General features: G+C 40.3%; 2 protein-coding genes across 2 annotated transcripts; both read left to right on the forward strand.

Moving 5' to 3' along the window:
- The first annotated feature begins 13,040 nt into the window (after positions 1-13,040).
- On the forward strand, positions 13,041-19,103 carry LOC108113827. The gene is made up of 9 exons (XM_041818206.1): positions 13,041-13,063; positions 13,119-13,384; positions 13,438-13,976; positions 14,033-15,075; positions 15,135-17,274; positions 17,497-17,640; positions 17,705-17,982; positions 18,040-18,201; positions 18,436-19,103. The coding sequence occupies exons 1-9, from the start codon at positions 13,041-13,043 to the stop codon at positions 18,614-18,616; spliced, it is 4,776 nt and encodes a 1,591-aa protein (XP_041674140.1). The 3' UTR covers positions 18,617-19,103.
- A 1,425-nt stretch (positions 19,104-20,528) lies between these two features.
- Positions 20,529-21,101, forward strand: LOC108113834 (neuropeptide-like 2). The gene is made up of 3 exons (XM_017224542.2): positions 20,529-20,662; positions 20,731-20,841; positions 20,905-21,101. The coding sequence occupies exons 1-3, from the start codon at positions 20,618-20,620 to the stop codon at positions 21,025-21,027; spliced, it is 279 nt and encodes a 92-aa protein (XP_017080031.1). The 5' UTR covers positions 20,529-20,617; the 3' UTR covers positions 21,028-21,101.
- The last annotated feature ends 1,467 nt before the right edge of the window (positions 21,102-22,568 follow it).

Raw genomic sequence — 22,568 nt, forward strand, 5'->3', positions numbered from 1 at the left:
TCGTTAAATCGTGGTGTAGTGAGAGCGAGGTGAGTTTCGAATCAAATTAATGAACAGCCCGGCCAGGTGGGCAATGGGTCATCAGCTCATAGATTTAAATGGCCAGCGAGGCAGTCAAAGTTTCCTACGAGCTCATAAAGAAAACAGCTTTCCAAGGCTGTTAAAGGAAGGGAAAAACGAATTGGGAATGCCCTGCAAGTAGTTGAGAGATTGGAGGTTCTGACAGGAAATTCAAAGTTGGATGGAAGAACCTAACTAACAGAAGCCTTCTTAGCTTAATAATATTTATAAATAAGAGAAGAACATGAAAAGGCTATACCCAACTTTTCGTTTAACTAACTCAACCACCTTTCCCATCAAACGGTTAGTAAACAATACTTGCAAAAATAAAGGAAAACAAACTTTTTCCGCAGATATAAACCTCTCACAAAGCACTCGAGTCGTTTACACGTACCTTTACTTAAGTTGAAGTTCAGCCCAGAAACACATTCCAGCGGCGTTAATCGGCTTATAAACAATTACTTAACATTATAACACAATTTGCAACTCGAGTTCTCTGCACAATTGCAGGCGGGTCAAAGGTTAAGCGACTGCACCGATTACAAGTAGGTTGTGAGTGGGTAAAAGAGGTAACAGAAGGGGCTAAACCTCTTGTTAGTTCAGGGGGGTCAGGGTGTAAGGGCATGTAATGAGCGAGAGCTGAACAGTTCAAATAATATCAATTAACTGCAACTTTACGTGCTTCGGCTAATTATCTCGCTTAATAAAGCGCCTAATGAGTGGAAACAGCTGCCAACGCCCAGTTTGCGATTCACGAACCGAGTGAAAATACAAAAAAAAAATGAAAAGGAGATGGAGAAAAGGTGTGGGACTTTGGGATTTCATTATTCTTTAGCCCCACAGTCCCTTTATTTTCGCACTTTTTTCCTTCGTCTCGGCTGTAAAAAATAATTATGCTAAAATGGCTTGGCGGTTTATGAATTTTAATTGTTATGTCTGCCAGGGAATTCCCCATTTCCAGTCAAAGGTGAGAGGGCGTGGCATTTTAACTTAAATTTGGCCTCGCCTCAAGATGTTTCATTTCTTCATCTCAAGCTTTTGCAGTCGAGTAAAAAATTTCACACATTTTAAACAGGCAAATAAGGACCAGCTAGCTAGGGGGGAAATACTAAAGGATGTGGGTAAATGGGCCTAAAGTTCAGGGATATATACATAATCTTATATATATATATATATTTGGGTGTGTGTGCTAGTGACGTTTGAGCTCATTAAGAAAATTCGTGCGGTCGCTTTGGCAACTATTTTAGCATTTGAGCGCATGAACCAAACGCCACAGGAGGTCGTCCAGAGACATGGGCAAGAAGCTATTAAAAAGGGGTCTTTTGGAAATACCATAATTACTTATATTAAGCTATAAACTATATCTTTTATTAAATATAATTATATTTTTCCAACAACTTTAGCTTCACCCCCTTGGAAACGCCTCTTACGCACTCATTACAATATTTCCCCACAAACTCAAAGTGTTTTTTTAAGCCAAACAAAACGCATGTGAACTCTGCATAATTATGCGCAAAATATACAAAGTGCATACACAGTGTGCGTATATAGAAAGCTATATATATGCCACATAAATATTTGCTTATACCAGAACGGGAAATGTATGTTTTGGCTTTGAAATCCTTTGGGTTTCCTAAGGCCATGTATTTAATAATTGCTAAAAACACTTCAGGTAATTTGTTTAATTTGGAATAATAAGTTCGTTTAGGTTAAAAAGTTAGTTAAATAGTTGTTAATGTTATTCTAAGCAATGCCAATATTATTTTCCCAAAGCAAATTGTGAAAGTGTTGCGTTAAATTAAGAAAATTTCAGCAAAACAGCAGGGAAAATTAAGAGATTTTTCTTAAATTTTAAGAACTTTTACAATTAAGTTTTTGTGTTTTTCCTTTTTGTTCTCCTGGGAGAAGATTTTCCTAATTTAGCACGTCGTTTATTAGCATTCCTTTGGCAATTATTAGACGACCGTCCAACTGTTTTGGGACAGCTCTTAGCCTTAACCTCATTTCCCACTCTTTTGACAGGTGCTGCCAACTCGGTTTGCTTTTTATTCCGCTTCCCTTTGCCATCCCTTTTCTTTCCCTTTCCCACACCGAATTGTTCTTTTACTTTCTTTCGGTTTGGATGCACTTTCTGTTGGTGCAAGAGAGAGAGGGGGAGCATGGTTGGAAAAGGGGGGCATAACGAGGGAAACTCGTATGACAAATAGCCTGCGGCTTTATACACAACGTTGAGAAGCTGTCATTGTCTAGATTCATGTTGCTTTTCCTTCAGCAGCTTTTTGTTTCTTCTTTTGCTCGCCCTCCTTCTTCTTTCACATGTTGTTTTTCCAATGTAGCCTGCAGTTGTCCCTTGCCAACCACCCGAACCCCCTCTGTTTTTCTTATTCCATGTGGGTTTTCCTTCATTTCTTTTTTTTTCTGTTTACACTAACTACTTGCTGTTGCTCGGGTTTGTTGTGGTTTCGGCTCCTCCTCCGCTCTTGTGGCTGTTGCATTCAAGCAACCTCCTGCTCAAGGACACGCAACTTGCAGCTGGAAAGGATTCGCTCCGAGTGCCATTAAAATGCACCCAGGGCTGTTGATTGGTAAAGGAAAATGTAACATGTGGCTTACCCAAACTTTTCCTTGGCCAACTAATGCTGGTCTAAGAAATTGAAGAGGGGAAACCGCATTGTTTTAAAGACCTAACACCTTCAGCATGGTTGGGGTTTGAGATCTTTACCAGTTAAGTGGTTGGGATTTAAGGATCTTTTATGTTTCTTTCTTTTAGTTTCTTACAATTTATCATGCAAATGATTGAAAGTTTGTTCAAAATCAATAATAACTTCATGAGTTTTAACCAATCGTGTGTCAACAAGAAGAAGAACTTCATGTCAAGAATGGAATTCGATTAAATTTCAAGAAATCTGAAACTTGTCATAAGATAATTATCCTTTCTAGACAAGCAAACAAAAACTGTATCCACTTTTTGGCCTGGAGGAGTCTTTGAGATTTGATTTGAGCCGCCTGCCAATGGCAGGCGTACAAATTACATTTATTTGCAACAAGGCCGCAAGAGAATATAGATATGTCCCTGCCCAACCACACCCCTTCTTCCGTTAGCCTTCAGAAATGAGATGCAGGAAAGAACTCGCATCGAGGCTGACGATGACGATGACGCATTGCGTATGCATATGTCATGTGTATGACATTGCCGCGTTTAAATAAATTGTGCATACCAGCCAGGACAGGCCAGCATTTAAGAAATGCCTACCAAAATCCAATCCAATCCAAATGGAGGAGGCCCACAGGATGCGATGGTATGAGATGGTATGGAATGGTTGGCATGTCAGCCAAATATATCCAAGTCAGTGACGACAGAGCCAGGCCAGAGTTTTGGGCCAGTTGGCCAGCAAATGACAGCGTTGATGGACAGTTTTGTGCAATTGCATTGCATATGGTTAGGCGATGTGCCAGTGACAGCCACGCCCCTTTAGCCTAGGGGCTCATCAACGTCATCATCACCAACAGTAGGGGGGTGGTGTTCGAGAGGGGGTAATGCCAAATCCGCTACAAAATGATATGCAAATGCAGCTAACCAAAAGGGAGAAAAAATCTTGGCTGCAATTAAAAGCTAAATGCACTGGACGATAGCGTCAAGTTACATGGTTACAAACCATTAACCCTCTGAAACTGTAAAGTATATTATATAAATATAGTATTAAACATTAATGAAAATTAAACTGAATTCAAAGTTTTCCTGAATTGGTAAAAGAAATCATAGAGTTAAGGAAACTGTGCATTCTGCCAAGCACTTTTTCCTTTTATTCCGATTACTGTCCTTCTCCCAGGACACCGAGCAGTAATGGGTTAATTAGCTGCGCTGCAGAAATTGCAGTGGCGAACGCAAAGGCAAAAACCGCGAGATATCAGACCAATTTAGTGTTATTGCAGTCGCATAACTCCAGAGATTGCCCACAGGACTCTGAGCGACAGAGGCAGGATGAAAACGGAGAAGGAGGAGGAGGAGGGGCAGACTGGAGGAGCCAGAGCGTTGAGCCCAGGACGCAGGACGCAGGACTCAAACAAAAGGCAAATGCGACAACGCCAACTGCACAATTAGCACTCGGAAACAACTCGACGACAGCGGTGAGGGGCAAAGAAGTTGAAGAGGGGGGTAGGGAAATAATATTGTCGACGCAACGGAAATGTAACTGGGAATTATTTAATTTGCAAACTACAATGCCCAGAGCAATCCTGCGAGCTCCATTCCGCATCTCCCACACTCACAGCCACTTCATTGTTTTATGGCATTGTTTGAGCAGGACTCCTTCTGCACTTCGGATCTGCACATTGTCTATGCAACATAATTGTTATGATAACTGCCTCGCTTTACGGCTGCATCAGGGGAGTAACTTAAGTAAATGTCAGTGCTTTTAGTTTGCTTCTTCCCGGCATGTGCAGTGCCACTTTGGACCCAAACCAAATAGAGTCAAAAAGCATTCACGTAACCCAATCTCAGACATCTCAAAGGCCGTAAATCGAGACTCGGGCCCGTCTCTTCGCTGTCCCACCTGAAGGCATTTATCAGATGCAGACAGCAGCGGTCGGCTAGAAGACAAAAAATGGCATTGACTTTCCCGAAAACGAGCGGAAACCCCCCCAAAAAAAGAAGCAAAGAAAAACAAAGAAAAATCGGTGCTCAGTCAGGTGAGCTTTGGTTTTGTCTGCCGCTGTCTCGGCTTGACATTTTTTGGAAAACCCCCAATGACAAGTTAATGAAAGTCTACCGCGGCTTGATAGTCAGATCTTTATGGCGGTCTTTATAGAGAAGGAAAGCTAAAGTCGACGTGGAAATACTCTAAGCAGAATATATATATAAGTTAGTAAATTAATAATGACTTGTTTTATGGGTTTAACATAGCTTACAGGTGATATTTTGTTAGGGAATTAGGTAAGTAAACTTATTCCTAGCTTATTTTAATCTTCAAGAACTTAAAATTCAAATTTTAACTACCTAAGACATTCTATTCTAAGATTACTTTTGGCTCTGTAATGATGGAAATACTGATATTTTGGGCGAGACATCAAAATTGTGACTTTTTAGTAAAATTTGTAATATTTTCCCCCAGTGTTATGCTTATAACTTTGTCAAATTAAGAGCCACAAACAAAAGAAATCCGTTTTTTTGCAGCTAACGACCCCAGAAAACTTTCTGTTTCATTTTGGCGATGATTTTCAAAAGTTTATTTTTTCCCAAATTTTGCATTTTTTGTAAGGGGTACCATCATCTTTTTTTTTGAAAAATCGAAAAAATATTTTTTTCTTCAGATTTAAATGGCACTTGAATATTTTGAAAATAGATTGAAAAACAAGCTCAACGAGATATAACATTCCATTTTCCGACCAATATTGGCTTTGTTATAGACAAAATACTGAAAATTCCAGCCTCAAATCGGGCCAGAAAGGTTTTCGCATTTTTTGAACATCATAAAGATTTACGAAAAATCTCAAAAAATGTACTTTTTGAGCCTGGACCCATGGTATGACATTCTATATTCTGACCGTTTTTGACTTTCTAATGATGAACATACTGAATAATTGTCAGAATTTAAAGCCCTAGTTGTTATTTGTTAGCTCTTAGTTTTAACTATTTGTTAGGCTTAGATAAATAAATAAATAAATAAATAAATAAAACCACCTAAGAAGAAACTACCAGTTTCATATGCATTTTTGTAATTGCTCCAATCGGATGAAAATATTTCTACCCCCATTTAAAGATACTTTTCAAATGCTTCTGTCCATTCAACTCCGCTTACCTTTCAGAAATGTTCAACTGCCATAATGGTTTCAACATCATCATCATCATCATGATGCTGGCAGCATCTATTTTGCATAATTTCCCATCCCCCACGACTCGAAAGGCAAGGCCAATGGCAATGCCGGTGGCGAAATGAAAAGCCATTTACCGAAAAACACAGACATGCTAATTAATGTTAACGGAAATTGTAATTAGAATTGGTTTGTCAAGCTGTGGAAAGAGCAAAATGCTTCGAAGAGGGTTCTTTAGTGTGGGGGAAGAGAGAGACAAGACCAGAGTTGGGGCAACTTGGCGCTGATATGATTATAACTTTTAGCCACAAATTCAACAAAACTTTGCAACTAAGTCGCCGCAGTCCCAGTCTCCCAATGTTACCCTATATATATGTATCAGACATATGTTAAGGGGCGGAAAAGTTTTGTGCATACGCCAGATAGTTTATAATTTAGGACGGCGGCGACGGCGCCGTGTTAAGCACACAAATCATTATGGCGGTGATACGAAAGCCAGCTCAGTTCAGTTTTTAAAACAAGGGGCCCGCTAACCAAAAACAGAAATCCAAAACAAACTGAGGAGCAGAAGGGCAGAGACAGTCAAATCCTTTTTAGCGCCATAAATTAACTTCATTTCCGTGCCAGACGCAACACGACAGCGGCCAAAATGTATGTGTGGTGGCATTCCAAAGTGTGGGTGTGAATGATATAGGGCTCTGTGGTGTCTAGGATTGGGTTTTGCTAACGAAATCGACTGGCAGCACGATTAAAATGGTTGAACAACAAGGATAAGTGTGAAGAGCAAAGCAGAAAGCGTTTACATACTTTTTATTCGAATAAACTCAGTTTCATATAAGGGCTTCTTTTTATGAAAAACAACAGAATATCTTCTCATATCGCTCCCTTCATAAATATAAAGTACTACCCTTGGCAACGCTCAATCTCTGCTCAATTTATGCTAATATCCATCACTTCATTCACAGTTGCAATCAATGGACTGGACCGATGGCAAAATGAATTTTTGCCTCTATCATTTAGCAGCAACATTGCGTATGCGTAATATTTAGAGCGCCAAGCACGTAACTCATACGCACAGGCATATATAAAAAAGGCATGAGCGAAGAGATAGAGAAAGTGGAAGAACAAGAGGTATGGTGAGAGGGGTGGGTTAGAGAGGAAGCGGAAATGCCTTCACACATATTTGCATGCTATAAATGCGACAACACACACGCAAATACTCACACATCGAAAGACAGACAGACACGGACAGGCACACGCACACGCCTACATATTACGCAAATTCCATGCTCAATTTCAGATTTGAGCAAACGGCATACCTGAGCAGCCTATTCGGAATACCCAGCCACGCCCCCTTCAAGCCAGCCCCCCTCGCCACAGAAATCAACTCTGCTTACGTGTCGCAATGATAACGTGTATTTTGCAGCACTGTAAGAAAAAGTAGCAAAATCTTACCCTATCCTTTCAGTATTTCAAGTTATGAGGAATCAAAAACCTATAAGAACACTTCTAAAAGGAGAGTATTACTAAAACTTCATCTCTAAATTAAAACCTTGTATCCAAAGTCAAAGCTTAAGCTTAGATTTCTCTCAGTGTCCCAAATAAATCGAGCTAAGTGTACCTGTGTTGGGTCCCCAAGTCGAATTCTGTCTCCGGGGCCTAGCCCAAAGTTTCACTTGAAAGCAAATTATGCTGATGACAACAACAGGATACAGGCAGCAGCAGGAGCAACATTGGCAATTGAGTACGTGCCAGAAGTTGACAACTCTCCATGGTTGGGCGACACCTATCGGGCATATTTGGCATTTTTCTCGCCGCATACTTTTATGCACCATTGATGAATTTTGAATGAATCGACTGATGAAGAGAAAAGCTGAGATTTGCCTAATGAAATGAGCGTACAGAGATTGGAACGAACGAGTGGGGTAGATTAGATTGGGCTGATGATGGGTTTGTTTGTTAGAGGTATAAGTCACACTGAGAGAAAAGCTTAGGGTGAAGTTGTTGATTGATATACAAGAAGGTTTAGTGAGTTTACTTTTTGTAAGACTACTAAGTAAGATTATGATAGAATGATATTTTCAATGAGACGATTTTTTATTAACAAATATTGGCAGTTTTTCTCTTTCTGCCCACCACTTTAACATTCTATATATAAACCGCTAGAGCTCTAATCCCAAAGCAGGCACAGATTCAATAACCTACTGCCGCTCTCAGCTTATCTGCAAACAGATTTCCCCAGTTTGCAAGTGATTTATGGCAGGCACATTTGAATTACTTCGCCTACTTCCCGGCTCACGGATCTCCGAGCCTTTGGGTAATTGTGTCTCCCAGCCAGATCATATATCATCGTGTGTAGTGGTTCTTGCATATGCCAACAGCAGTTTAAACAACAAGGCTCGCTTCTGATTTTGTCATTGACATATATAAGCCACGCCTTGTGTGGCCACCAAGTGTAGCCACGGAATGGATCAAGTATCTCTCAGCTACTTAAGTGCCCAACCGCATCCGAATCTATCACACTTGTACTAACATTTAGTTTCATTTTGCTATAGATTTTCAATGTTATTCTATTTGGAGAGGCAATAAACGAGATGACTAAGCTAAATCAAATAAGAGAGGAATATATTTTCCAAACTAAAATCACACACAATTGAGTCGAGCTCATAAATTTGCCACTATCAATCATACGCACTATTGGCAGCTGAAGATGTTAGAGAAAGAGCCAGTAAAATATTTCCAATGAAAAACCCGAAATAAAGAAAATGTCTTATTAAATACAAACAAAGAGAGAAATCACAAAACTGCATTTTTTGCATGCACAACTCGAATAATTAAAATAAACGTTTTCAGAGACAACAAACCGCTGGGAAAACACTCGATTAAAAGACATCATCAATAAATTGCTTTTGCATTATAAACAATTCCATTTCACCCCAACCCTTACCTCGTTAATATTCACACAAAAATGAATTGAAAACATATAGCTTGTATATATATTTGTGTATATCTATAAATGGTCTTGTGGGTTAAAAGCTTGGGGCCTGTGGAGTTTAATGGTTTACACATATTGATATGAAAGTGCTTTGGAGAGCTCTTTACGGCTCGCCGGCGCTCGGCTTTTTATGGGTCTGGGCAATTGTGTGCAGGCCAAAAGGCGTTGACGACCGCTCTGGACCCGGCCAGTTGGGTAATTCTTTTTGTTTTTGACAACTTTTGAGCTTCAAAGTTGGTTGGACAATGTAAACTAACTGAATATGCTTAAAGAAAATGATTTGATTTTAAGTTTTCGAAGCAAAGGCTATGTTAAGAAACAGAATAGATTCTTTATACCAAATACAAGTACTTAGATTAAGTTATAAATTAGCTACCAAAGCTTAAATTACATTCTAAGTAAGTTAAGATATGATCACAATCCTTTTTAACATTTAACATATTTTGTGGTTTAGTAGATTTTAAGCTTCAGTGAGAGCCATAAGAAAGTTATGGTACCCAATATGACACTCTTTAGCCTGGGAATCGTAAAAAAAGTGTTTACATTTCATTCATAAAATATCAATTACGGACATGTGTGACAGCTAAGCGAGCTTGTGGCTGTGTGTGTGTGTGTGTTTGTTTGGTTGTATGGGTTTTGTAAGTCAAATCGATATCATGCGAATACGTGAGGACATCAGAGTTCATTGCTGGAGCTGAGTCCTCGGCTGGGTGACATTTAGGGGCAATATGGTGCACAACACGCTCCCTGATGGAAATTTAACGAGTTGCGCGACAACAGCTCTTGTAATGCATAGCAGCAGACCATAATCAGCTGCCAGTTCTGCAAAATAAAAATGCGTGAGATGAACAGAATCCAGCTACGAAATGTTAATAAACAGCTCGTTGGAGAGCCAGACAAAAGCAATTGATTTAAATGTAATTTTTAAACAAATTAAATGGAATTTTAATAGCTGAAAAATATCTATAAAAAAGTATAATAGAAAGGCTTAGTATTTCTTTATCTTAAATAGAAAATGTAATTAAAAATAAACTTCTAAAAGAAGCTTTAAAGTAATTCCCCAAGAGCACTCCCTAAAGGCACTTTCCTCAAAATCAATTTGAAAAAACAGGCATTACCTGATTTTCAAATAGAAGGCATGAGCTTTCCTATGGAAAATTGTTTAGAACTTCTGTAAATGGCATTGCCTTAATGGCATCTCTTCAATTTGGCCTTAATTTAATGCAATATCCTTAAGCGAATAGAAAACCAAAATCAAGAACACGCCCATTCGCTTTAGTCCTGCGGCTTCTCCATTTAAGTAAATGCAGCCCACAGCATTCGCATAACCAAGCAGCTTGGATGGCTACCCCACTCATCCTTTGGACGCCTAGACCAACTATCCATCCACCCAACTGATTCACCCTCTCAACCACCCACTGAGCCACCCTATTTAACATCCGATGGCCGCACCTGCTGTCTGCAGTTTGCAGTTTGCCGGGTGCACTTTGCTGCCTACTTTGGGGCGCCACTCAATTATTTATGTGCCCCTGCAGTGCTGCCTTCCCATATGAGGGGCGAACTTTTTCGCCATCCGAACACCACGTTGGCAACATGGAATGTCTTTAATGTTAATGACTGCGAGTGCTGCAGAACTTTTCACAAAACGCTTAAGGCGGCTTTGCGGCAAGACGACGATGCCGGGAAAACTGAAAACTTTCCCATTGTTCGGCTGGGAAATCTCAAATCTCTGGTGACAACTTTCCGCTGCACACACATACACACAGACACACACAACTTTTTTATAATAGCATGCAGGCACTCATTAAAAACGCATTAACTATGCAATGTAAATCATTATTGTACCATAAGTAGCACTCTGCAACCCCGTACGTACCTCTGGCACACCCCGGGGCATCGGTATCATCTGGCAGCAGTTATGTCATCCGATAATTGCGTACATGTGCCAAGCATCGGATATATATGATATATATGTTATATATGTTTAACAACGTCAGGGGCCAAGCTATGAGTTATCATGCCGAATGACCCGAAGGTCGAAGGCCTCAGACAGACCACAGATGGATTTTATCCACAACGTATCCAAACTTCTGTTTGGCCACTTAAATTCTTAATATTATTCAAAAAATCTAAAAAAAAAACATCTTCATTGCTTGGGATTGAAAAGTTCCTAGAAATTCCAAACCAAAAAACCCATGGAATGCATTTTTCCATCAAGAGAAATGTCCATCGAAACCAGCAATTTTTCACAATTTTATTTTTTGCTTATCTGCTTAACATGTTAATAACTCCACCCGGGGAGTAATGGCATCCACATCCCAAGGCATCCAAATGGTAGAGGGAGCCCAGCATCCCATTCAGGTGGCGGTAATAAATATTTTATAAAGGCCAGACGACGTCAACAAAGACACGGCACATCCTCCACAGGTAGCGACCGTCGTAAAAAAGGCAACTTTGTAGAAAAGATTGCGCTGATGTGCTGAAAATTCCTTCCTTCCGTCTTGTCAACAACAGCTGAATAGGCCACACAATTGGCTGGCAGATGGCTAAGCGTCTGGCAAGGAACCAGCAACAACAAAGTGGGGTTGTCCTTTTGACCCAAAACACCCCGAGCTCTTTTTCTGCTCCTTACCCACATGGACCGAGTCCTGGGATTTCCCATTTCTTTAGTCATTAGCATTTCCACTTGGGTGTCGGAGAGAGTTTTCGTGAATGGGAAATCCCCACATTAATATTAAATTCTACACTGGCTTCCACACTTTTAAAAAAAAAAAAAACCTAATTTGTTAGAGTGCGGAATGTTTAACAAATTTAAATAGTAAACCCGGCAAATTAGTTTTTATATGGCCAGCAAACAAATCTGGGCCCAACCGCCTAAAGACCATTTCCGTTGTTAGCCCAATTTAACATGCATTCTATTTGTTGTTAGCCATTAGTTGTCGGTGTTGAGCCGGGCTTTACGATTTTATTTAAACATATTTCGGGCTTTTAATGTAATTTATGGTCTCATGTAAATGAAAATCTGTGCTAAAATGCTTTTAATTGCCATCCGCTAGGAATAAATCGATAGAAAAGTGATTTAATTTATGTGTGTTTAAGCCAATTTAAACTAATTTTGCCTCATTAGATTGGGCCATTTTTAAAACGAGAAAATTGTAAATTTTGTAAATGTTTCCAAACGGCTGAGCCTTCAATTCAACTCCCAATTATTCAATTAAAATATTCAATCATTTATAAGAATAACATTAAAGTATGTCTGTAAATGAAATATATATCTATATAAATTGTGAAATTGGTTGAAATTGTTTGAAATTTAATAATAACCGCAGACATGAAACAACGACACCCCGGCGACCCGTAAAAAATTACCTATCACCGCTTAGAGCCGGAGAGAAAGGAACCCCATTAACCATAACGCTTCGGCAATAAAAATAACAAGCCGCATCAAATTTTAAAGTAACGTTCAGCCAGGGAAAAAACAAACAAATATAATTGCGCCAAAGGCAGCGGCTGTCTAAGGCGTTGGCTTTTTATAGTCCAAGGACTTTTTATTGTTTGTACTTTTCCGGCAAAGTGGGCAGGACAATTTACTTGGGTCAAAGAAGTTGTCGCCTGGGAAATTTGGTGACAGAATGTGAGGGGGGAATATAGCCTTTCTAGATCGTCCTTAGCCATGTTGTTAATATGATACTGTAAGTACGTTTTAGTTTGAAATTGCTTCAGAAAAAAAAATGTCTTTAATATTATCATTAAAACTGTGTCTTAAGCTCTTAGTAATGTATTACAGTTTAAGAGTCATTGCCATTCGCCACAAGAGAATGAAAGCAATCGAATTGCCTACAATCGAATGAACTTATCTTAGCTTAACATCGGTTATCGAGCTTATATCGATAATTAAGGTGACCATCAAACGGAGTCGAAACCAATTTGTAGTTGCGAACCAAACTAAAATAGACAAGTTAATTTGATGAGAAAAGATCAATTTTTTTATAAAAATATGTTAAAACTAAAACTTAACAATAAAATTAAAAGCAAAGAATGTTGTCCTGGGAAACAGAACAAGCCTGACTAGGTAAATAGTTATCTTAGCAACCTAAAACTTGTTGACTGGCAGTCGAAAAACAGTTAAACAAAAAGCCCAAAATAACGTTTTATTATTAAACAGAAACAAATAATGAATATAACATCAGCAGTTTGGTAAGCTAACGACAAATGTATCCTATAAACACACGCCACATTATACAATACATAGTTGGTGCAACATCTGGGACAATGACACCATTACGAATGTGGGTCCCGATGTCCTGTGCCTGCGGAATGGCAATGCGATCAAGTTCGTCCACATGCAGACGAAGGTGGTCAGCTATTTTAAGGCAGACACGGTGGCCTCGGGTATAAGTATTAGTGCCTTTGCTGGTCACAACCGTTTCCCGCTTTTCGCCTTTGCTGAGGTCACCCTGCGTCCAAATATCTTAGTCTACCGCTATCCAGATATGGCCAAATTCAGTATCATTCCACGTGAGTTTCTCGGTTTTGGACGTATATTCTTTAAGTGATCATCTCCTCTGTAGCTTACTTGGTTAGCTATACCGATATTCGTTTCTCGGAGTTGGACCTTCTGATCGCCGTGGGGGGTTATCCTGACTATAATCTGTGTGTCTTTAACTACCGCACTGGAGCTGTTGTCCTGGAACATCCCACCAATGTGCCTACTGTAGCACGCGGCATTGTTGTAAGCTACACCACACTGCCTTCCATCGTACAATTAAATAGACAGGAAATGACCATCTTGTGCTACGATATCTGTGCCGTTGAGAAGGAGTCCTTTCTGTACAAGGTGGCCGATGTAGATCTGGGCAAGGATTTCCTTAAGTCTTGCGAACGTTGCCTCTGCTTCGGCGAGGATACCATCCTGTATGCCACCAACGATTTTGGTCACTTGTTTATCCTGGATGTGGCCTGCTTTGCTATGAAACACCAGTGGCAACCCACTTATGAAACGGATGTCGAAGTGCCCCGCGCCCATGGCATTACGTACCACAAATCTGGGTTTATCATCTGGAACAGTTCGGCCGCCTATTATGTGAAGAAGAAGGCAGGGACCTATAAAGTAGGTTACAACCTGCGAGGTTATAATTTTACTATATACTCATTACTTCTTTCCAGCTCGAATGGGAACTGGAGGGTCTTTTGAACGATGTAGTTCGCATTCTGAGCAACAGCAATGGCGAGATATACACCGAGCGTCGTCCCGGTCACATTGACCAGGTGATAGTAGACCGTAATGGGACAGTATCGCTGCAGTGCGTCGTGCCAACGGGACGGCCGGTAATCACCTTTCGGGTGATTCCGGGTCTTAAGGATGAGTGTGTTTGCGTGCTGCACGATGATGGGGTGACCATGATGGACCTAGCCAAAGGTAATGCCCTTTGCGAGGTCTCGGTACCTGGGGCTAGTTCCATGAGCAATCACCGCACCTTGGCCATTGTTGCTGTGGGCACTATGGATGCCCGCATTGTTTTGATCCAATTCGAGCGCGCCAGCTTACCTCATGTTCTTTGCGAATTGAGAGTGGATACAGCGGGAATCGTTGGACTAGAGTTCAATGACAGCTGGATGGTAGTTCAAGATCAGATCTCAGCCCTACATGTCGTCCAGGTGGACACCAGGCCGCACAAGTTGACGCACTACTTCGACATGAACCAGCCGGAACTCGTTAATGTTTTCGTACACACCTTTTTGTTGGCCGATGGACCACGTCTTATGGTCTTTATCAATAGAGATCGCGCCATGAAGCGCCCTGGCTTTGCCACCGAACTCTGGCTCTACAATTGGGGCAAGGACAAGCGTCTGCACAGGCGAGAGTATGTTCTGCCGAAGTCATACGGTTTTTTCTGCGTCCAACCGCCGGTGGGAAGATGGGCGCTTATCGAGATCGTGGCCACTGTGTACAATACTTTAAACTTTGATCAGTTTGCTTTAAACGAGAGAGACGATTTGCAATGGATTGCCTCTACTAAGTCGGGACACTTTAGCTACATCCTGGGCGCTGGAATGACTAAACATCTAGTCACATGGAGTCTTGGGGGTATCCTAGTTCACTTCAAGCAGCACAAGAGGGCCAAAAAGCCTTTCATGATCTGTCGTTTTCTCTGCGTGGGTATACAGGCGGAGTACCTATTGCGGGTTAAAGAATGCTTTAATTCCAAGTGAGTAATACGGATCACCTTTAACAAATGGATATTTAAATAGTATACTTCATCTGCAGATTCCTTATTATCCTGTTGTCGAACAAGAGTATGCGAGTTATGCGTCTGCCTTCCTTGGCGGACTTTGTACGTGAAAACGTGGCATTACCATTGCCCACGGAGGAGGGCATTCCGTGTTACATTGAACAAATAACCCACAAGGTGGACATTTTTGTGCCATTGAGTTTGCGGCAGGAGGTCAAAGAGGTGTACACAAGAGCAGATTTATTAAAGCGCGACAAGCTGTTGGCCAGCATTAAGGATTTTGCCGCCAAGGTGACGGCACTGATCGACTATGATATCTCAAAGACAGGCAAGACCCGTGGCATCTTTAAGAAGTTCTGCTTCCACTATCGCTGGCTGGATGCTCTCACGGAAGAGGCTCATAAGTTGTGTGCCCTGGAGAGGGAATCGCTTGAGAAGGCAATTGCAGATCAGGCAAGGATTCGAGACTGGATCCTGCGTCTGGTGACGCGTGATGCAGTCAGCATAAACTATCGTGTACGGTCTATTTTTGCGGATGCCAACTTTGAGAGTTTCTCCGTGCGGCGCAAAGTCGAAATGACGGAGTTTGACAAGTATCGTTTCTACGACATCGAGGATCATCTTCGCGTTTCCTTGGGCTCTTTCGAAGAGGAAGAAGCACCTGCACCCGCACCCGCAGCTGGAGGTCATGGTCCGCCTCCGGGCATGGAAGATGATGATATGGGCTTAGAGGAGCACGAGGAAGAAATCAAGGGATTGCGCGAGCTAAAACCATTCGTGGTGGAGGGACACAGTGTTTATGACCATGTAATGGCGCCCGTTTTTCAGTTACAGGACAAGAATTTGGTGACCTCAAACCAGGTCTTTAACTATAACTGCAAGATTCGTTACTATCTGCACGATCCACTCAAACAGGAATTCAACAAGCTCTTCCACGAGGCTCAGCAACTCAAGCAGGACACCATCGACAGCGTGATGAACACGAATGTGGTACTCAACAAGATCTATGACAATATGAACATTATGCTGCGTCTACTCAATATGGATCAGTTTCAGCCGCCAGAACTCACGGTTCCCTCGTTGGCGCAAGACGAGGTTATCAAACGGATCATGGAAGTGGACGACTCCGAGATCAAGGCAATTAATCGCCGAAAACCCAAGACAATCGACACGGGTGGCAAGAAGGGAAGAATGCTTCTGTGGAGCACCGAGTTCTGGGCCCGAGCCTTAATAGTGATGATGGATGGGGTGCTGGAGAAGCTATGGGAGGAGGAGATCAAGAAGGACATACCAGAGCCGGAGTTCATGCAAAAGAAGCAGCCACACGAGTATAATCTTGAGGAGCAGAAGATCTTCCGAGCATATGAGGAAGCAGTTCACCTACTGGAATTAGACCGTCGCAAGTACCTACGCATCCTGCACGAAAACGAAGAGAAAACATTGGCCCTGAAGGCAAACCATATCCTGAAACTTAACCAGCGTGTCGCCGAACTGATGATCATGAAGCTGAAGTATGACTTTGCACTTAAACAGGGACAAATACGGATGCTAACTATGGAGCAGATCAACTTCGGCCGAGCCCAATTGCGTAAACGATTCAGCATGTTCCGCAAGGACATTGACAAGTTGAACGAATATATGACGCGCTATGGCGACCTGTTGGACTTTTATGACAAGGCTTTTCTTGATGTGAAAACGCGTCTAGAGGCCCAGCAAACCCGCGATCGAACCGTAGAGCGTCAGTTTCGTGGGCAATTTCTACCTTTGGTTCCCCATGCCACTCACGAGATGACCAAGCTCTTCAAGAAGCGTCCCAAGTTACCTGGCAAGGTCTTCAATTCGGTACTCATTTGCATGGAGGCCTCCAATAAGCTGAGCGGGAAACCTAGCCATCGTACTCCCTTTCCTCTGCCCGACGATGTCCTTGAGTTTCTTAACTATCTTGCCGAATTCGATCAGCCCAAACAGTGTCCGCCACAGGTGGATGCCAAATCCTGGGATGCCTTTGTCAAGTTGCGACGACAAAAGACTGAAAGCGAATTGAGACTTAAGGGTATCAGCTATCAGCTGCTCGATAGCCAAGCTGTCTTAAGTATTCTTAATAAGGATCTTAACGCGCTCAAGGAGTCCAAGGTGCTGACACAGCGTAACGCCGAGGAGAGCATTCAAACTTATGTAAGATTTTCTCAAGATGTAGTCAGAACTAACTATTATTTTAGAGATATTCCGAGATTACGACGAAAATACGCCATTTTAGCATTCAACAAGTTGGAACTATTTTATAGCATACTTTTGGGCAGTTAACTTACAGACCCCTATGCTCCTACTCAAAAATAACGTTTAAACTCTTATACTCCTATATATAAAGCATTTTATATTATTCCTATTTTCCTACAGTTGGAAAAGATGAGAAACATGACGGTCCAATTGACTCTGACAAAGGGTCAAGTTGAAGTCTCGGTCTTGGGAAGATTCTCAGAGCTCTCCAACACAGTTTTGATGCACATTGACGACATCAACGATGTGAATCGTCAGATACAGGTGAGTCTTATGTAGGGAATAAATGGAATAATCGATTAAAGATTTTAACTTAAATTATATTCAGGAAGCCGGAAATAAAAAGATTAAAGCCATGCAACGAGTAGCAGTATTCAGACGCCAGGTGATCTTCAAGGAATGGGAGCACAAGCTTTACAAGGCAAATATTGCTTACCTTAAGTACATGCTAGATGCCATTGAAAAATGCAAGGTTTCCATGGAGTTCCTGAACATCCTGCGCAACTGGGACAAGGTCAAGACAGAGCGACAAAAGTACATAGCCGGAGCTATCGAACGAGTGATAGAACAGAAGATTTCTGTCTTCAAAAAGAACATTGATCGTGTGTAAGTTTTAATTTCTAAGTGTTTTGAAAATGGTAACTAAATTTGTTGTCACCCAAGATGCATTAAAATCGATAAGGTTAAGGCGATGACACTGGAGGTGAAGCGCAGCAGTCACGCCATCGATTCAAAGATCGAGCGGATCAAGGTCGACGTCACTTTCCAGAACACTATGCGCGATACCATGATGGAGGAGAAGCGGGATCGCGAGCAGCGAGAGCGGTGAGTGAACTATTCCAATAAGAATGTGCACTTAAACACTGTAAACAATTTTTGTTAGTTATAATTTACTAAATGTCTGTCCATTTCGATTGAGCTTAGGAAAGGTTTAGAATGTGGTAAAATACTGAAGTTAGATTTGACATGAATAATTTGATTTTTAACTCTAGTCTTATCCCTGACTATTACATTTTCTTCTCTCTGTACTGATAAGAACGCTAACCTTCTCACCCGCAGAATGTCCCAGATTAAGACGCATCGTCAGCTCATGGAGAATGTGCGCCGGCACTATGCCCATGTGCTGGAATTGCAGACGATACTGGAGCTACTGCGTCTGCGAACTTACCCCACTTTGGGACCACCCCTGCACCAATGTCATCCGCCGGTGCCAGAGCATATCCTCAGTTCAGTGCCCTAGGAGAACTTCAACCCATCGACAAGAGCAAGCCAGCAGACCAGCAGTCCATTTGGGCTAAGTTTCTAGCCACTTGGCGAAATTGCAATTAAATATTTTCATTGCGCCAGATGAAAATTTATTAGTGGTTTTGGGGATCTGGTTTGGCTGACTCTTTGCTGCCACTTAATTGGGTTTGTTTGGGTTTCTGGGGGGAAATTACCAAAACGCGGCATAAAGTCATGCACTTTGAGCTCTGTTTGCTGTTCAGTTCGTTGCCTTCATAGACCAATTGCTTTTTGGCTAAAATTGGTTGGGGAAAAACCCTTCAACATCGCACTTTACATTTATGGTCTTAATGGATTGCCCTTGACAATAAGCGTCAAGTTGAGCTATATGTTTAAAAATTACTCGTGATAAAAGCTGTGGAGTTTTACAAGCGTAAATATTTTATTTTTAATAACATTATTATGGAAGATTGTTGCCAGAAATAAAAATGAACTAAATTAAATGATATAAATGGTTATCATTATGTTCTAATCATGATATGTTCTTAAATCAAAATACATTAATTAGAATTCAAACTTGATGTTCACTGTTATTTCTCAAGCATCAACATTTTCATATTCTAAACTATCTAACCGTTTACCTAACCTTCTCTATCTGTCAGTCGAAATCCGCGAACTGTACTTTTATTTGCTCAGTGTGTCAATTATTCTATTTGAATTGCAAATCATTAACTGAAAGTCTATAAGATTTTAAATACACACAAAAAGCTGTTGACCCCTCTAGCTCACCTCTTCAACTATTTTTAAATTTCCTAAATTTATTCACAGTTTATGAAGTAATAACCATAAAAAGTTGATTCAACCGAAAATAAGTTAATCGTGCTTAAGCTTGCCTTTAAAACGAATAATTATGAGAGTTTTAAAAAACTTGAGATAATATTGTTTACTATTTCTGGGGTTTCGTAATATAATCTGTTTTCTCTTGGGACTCTGAAACTGCTTATCGAAACTATCCGAAAGCCATTTCAGTTTGTTAGCCGTTGGAATTTTCCAAGTTTATTTTCGAAATTCACACAGAAACATTACTTATAATAATGATTTTGCACAATTTCTTAAATGTAGGGCGCCTAATCAAGGCTTTCAAACAAAAAAAAACAAACCTTATCACAAGCCACGTGCTGCTCAATGACGGATGCTGCCGTAACCGCAAAATATATAGTTAGAATATATATATATGGTAAATACGATTAAATGCTTATGGGAATACATATATATATACACTTGAACATGCAATCTATAAAAATTAAAAGCTTTTTATTTATAAAAAAAAAACCATATGGAAAGTTGATAAACATTCTTTCCGGGTTTTGCATTAGAAGGCCTTCAGCACAAACATTTTGGGGCAATACGATGATGATAAGCATTTGTATATTTACAGTAGGTATTGCATATATGGGAAATTATTTATTTTAATCATGTTAAATGATATTATAAAGCTAGTAATAAAACTTTAGAACTAGCTAAAGGGCTATGGGTTGGATGAATATTAAAAAATAAGACACATTATAATAAGGTGCATATATTATTGAATGAAAGTTTGTAATTTTGTAATTCAAATATAAGACATATTATAAACACTTCAAAGACTTAAATAGACATATTAAAGTTTGGTTAACATTTGTTAAAATAAAACTAATAATAGCTTGCCTATAGCCATTGCAAACTGTAAAATACACAAAATTATAGATGCTCCGATCAAAGCGAACTACTAGCAGTGAATCTAAGCAATCCCAGTGGACAACGGAAAAAAGTACGCTTATCACGGGTCAGTTTTATAGCTCTAAGCGCTCGGCCTTCCTAGTGGCGATAAGCCCAGCTCGAACACGAAAATTCGGACGGCTGCGACGCAAAACGAGGTGTCGTTATGAATAGTTTGGCAGACTTTCAATCAGTACTCAAGTCAACGTTCTCCAGTCCAGAGTTCCCCAAGCAGTAGTAACAAAAAACCAAACTTAAAATGGCAAAGATTGCAGTGATCTTCCTTCTGTTCGCCCTGTTCGCCGTGAGTTGATTTCTTTTAAATTAAAACTAAAGGAATACAGTAAATAATTTGAATGGCTATTGTTTCAGATGGCTATGGCTGCTAGCGTCCCCGAGTCCGACCCAATTGCTGAACTCCGAAAACAAATTGATGATAATTTGGTCAAGCTCAAGGAATTATTTGATTTCAACAAACCTGAAGTAAGGTTTTATTAGTACACTTTTACAGATGGTATTAAAATTTATTTCTTGGCTTATTTTAAGTTTAAACCAATTGCCGATGCTGCCAAAGATGCCGGAAACGCTACCTTAAAGGGTCTCCAGAACCTAGGAAATCTCATTAATGAACAGTTGCAAAAAGCAACCGTAGCACCACCAACCAAATAAGGCGTTTATAAAGCTCAATTTACTCAGTACACAAAAATGTCACTAATAAATGTTTAATCTTGATCAAAATTGAATTTGAGCGTTGAATTATCATTTGATGGAAATATGTTCATGTCTTAAAAACTAATAATAGCCTATAGTCATTGTAACCTGTAGAGTACAAAAAATTATAGATTCTCCGGTCAAAGCGAAGCGAAAGCAGTGAGACAAAGAAATTCCAGTGGATGACGGAAAAAAGTACGCTTATCACGGGTCAATTCCGTACTCGGGTCAATTCTTGAATTCGGGAACACGGGCGGCTGCGAAGCAATACGAAGTGTTGTTATAAGCAGATTGGCAGATCTTCAATCAGTACTCAAGTCAACGTTCTCCATTTCAGAGTTCCCCCATCAGTAGCAACAAAAAACCAAACTTTAAATGGCAAAGATTGCAGTGATTTTCCTTCTGCTCGCCCTGTTCGCTGTAAGTTAATTGATTTCAAATGCCTTAAGATTTGACACGAACTAAAGAAATACAGTAAATAATTTGGACGGCTTTTGTTTTAGGTGGCTATGGCTACTAGCGTCTCCGACTCAAGTTCTGAATTTCAAAAAACAAAGGATGAAGTGATGGCTAAAATTAATAAAGAACAGCATCCTCCTGTAAGTTTTTATTAGTTATACTCTTTCAGATGATATTAAAATTTATTTCTTTGTTTATTTTAAGCTTAAAACATTAAATGCCAGTGAGGTAATAGAACAATTTAATGAAGCGTTTCATAAAGCGAAATACCACCGGACGCTCTCAGTACACAATGTCACTATTAAATTTTGAATTTTGATTAAAAATTGAATTTAAACCTTGAATTACCTTTGGGTGGGAATATGTTTAGGTCTAAATGAGAATGATCTTTATCTTCATGAACCTTATTTTGAGTCTTTTTGAGTTGAAAGCGAAACGAACTAAGATTTCAAAAGGGCACAGTTTATTATCAAATAGGAAATGGTAAAAACTAAAAAGTAAGTAGTTTAAAGATTATTGGCATGGTTAGAATTCCGTGCAAACAAATAGTTGTGAAAAGGTGGCATCTGTAAAGTATTTGTCAGTTATTTTGCACACCTGTCTGAACAGCAAACTCTAAGAACGAGACGGTGCCGAATGTCATGGCTTTGAGCATGAATAATGTATTGGCATTTGTAAGGCATTACTACGCAGGGCACTCCCCTTCCATTGCTTCCAAAAACCTAACTCCAGCGCCGCGCACGATTGCATAATATCAAAGTGGATTTTGCCTCTTTCCAGCATAGGTTTCTCCAAATAGAAGTTTTGGCCCCGAAGTTCCCGTATATACGGATTGCATAAACGGAAGTTGGCAAAGCCGGATAATGCCAAATTGTTGCTTAGACACATTTTATGTACTCGTGTGTATCTTTGCTAGCGTCCATCAATTGGCATCTCTTGTGCAATTTCAATGGCATTGTTGTGTGAAATTTATAAATGTTTTCGTTTCTTATTTGGAAGCTCTTCCTATTCAAACGCGTCGGAGCTTACTCAACCGTTGG

This window comes from Drosophila eugracilis, unplaced genomic scaffold, assembly GCF_018153835.1.
Source record: "Drosophila eugracilis isolate 14026-0451.02 unplaced genomic scaffold, ASM1815383v1 contig_2154, whole genome shotgun sequence".
Taxonomy (NCBI): Eukaryota; Metazoa; Arthropoda; class Insecta; order Diptera; family Drosophilidae; genus Drosophila; species Drosophila eugracilis.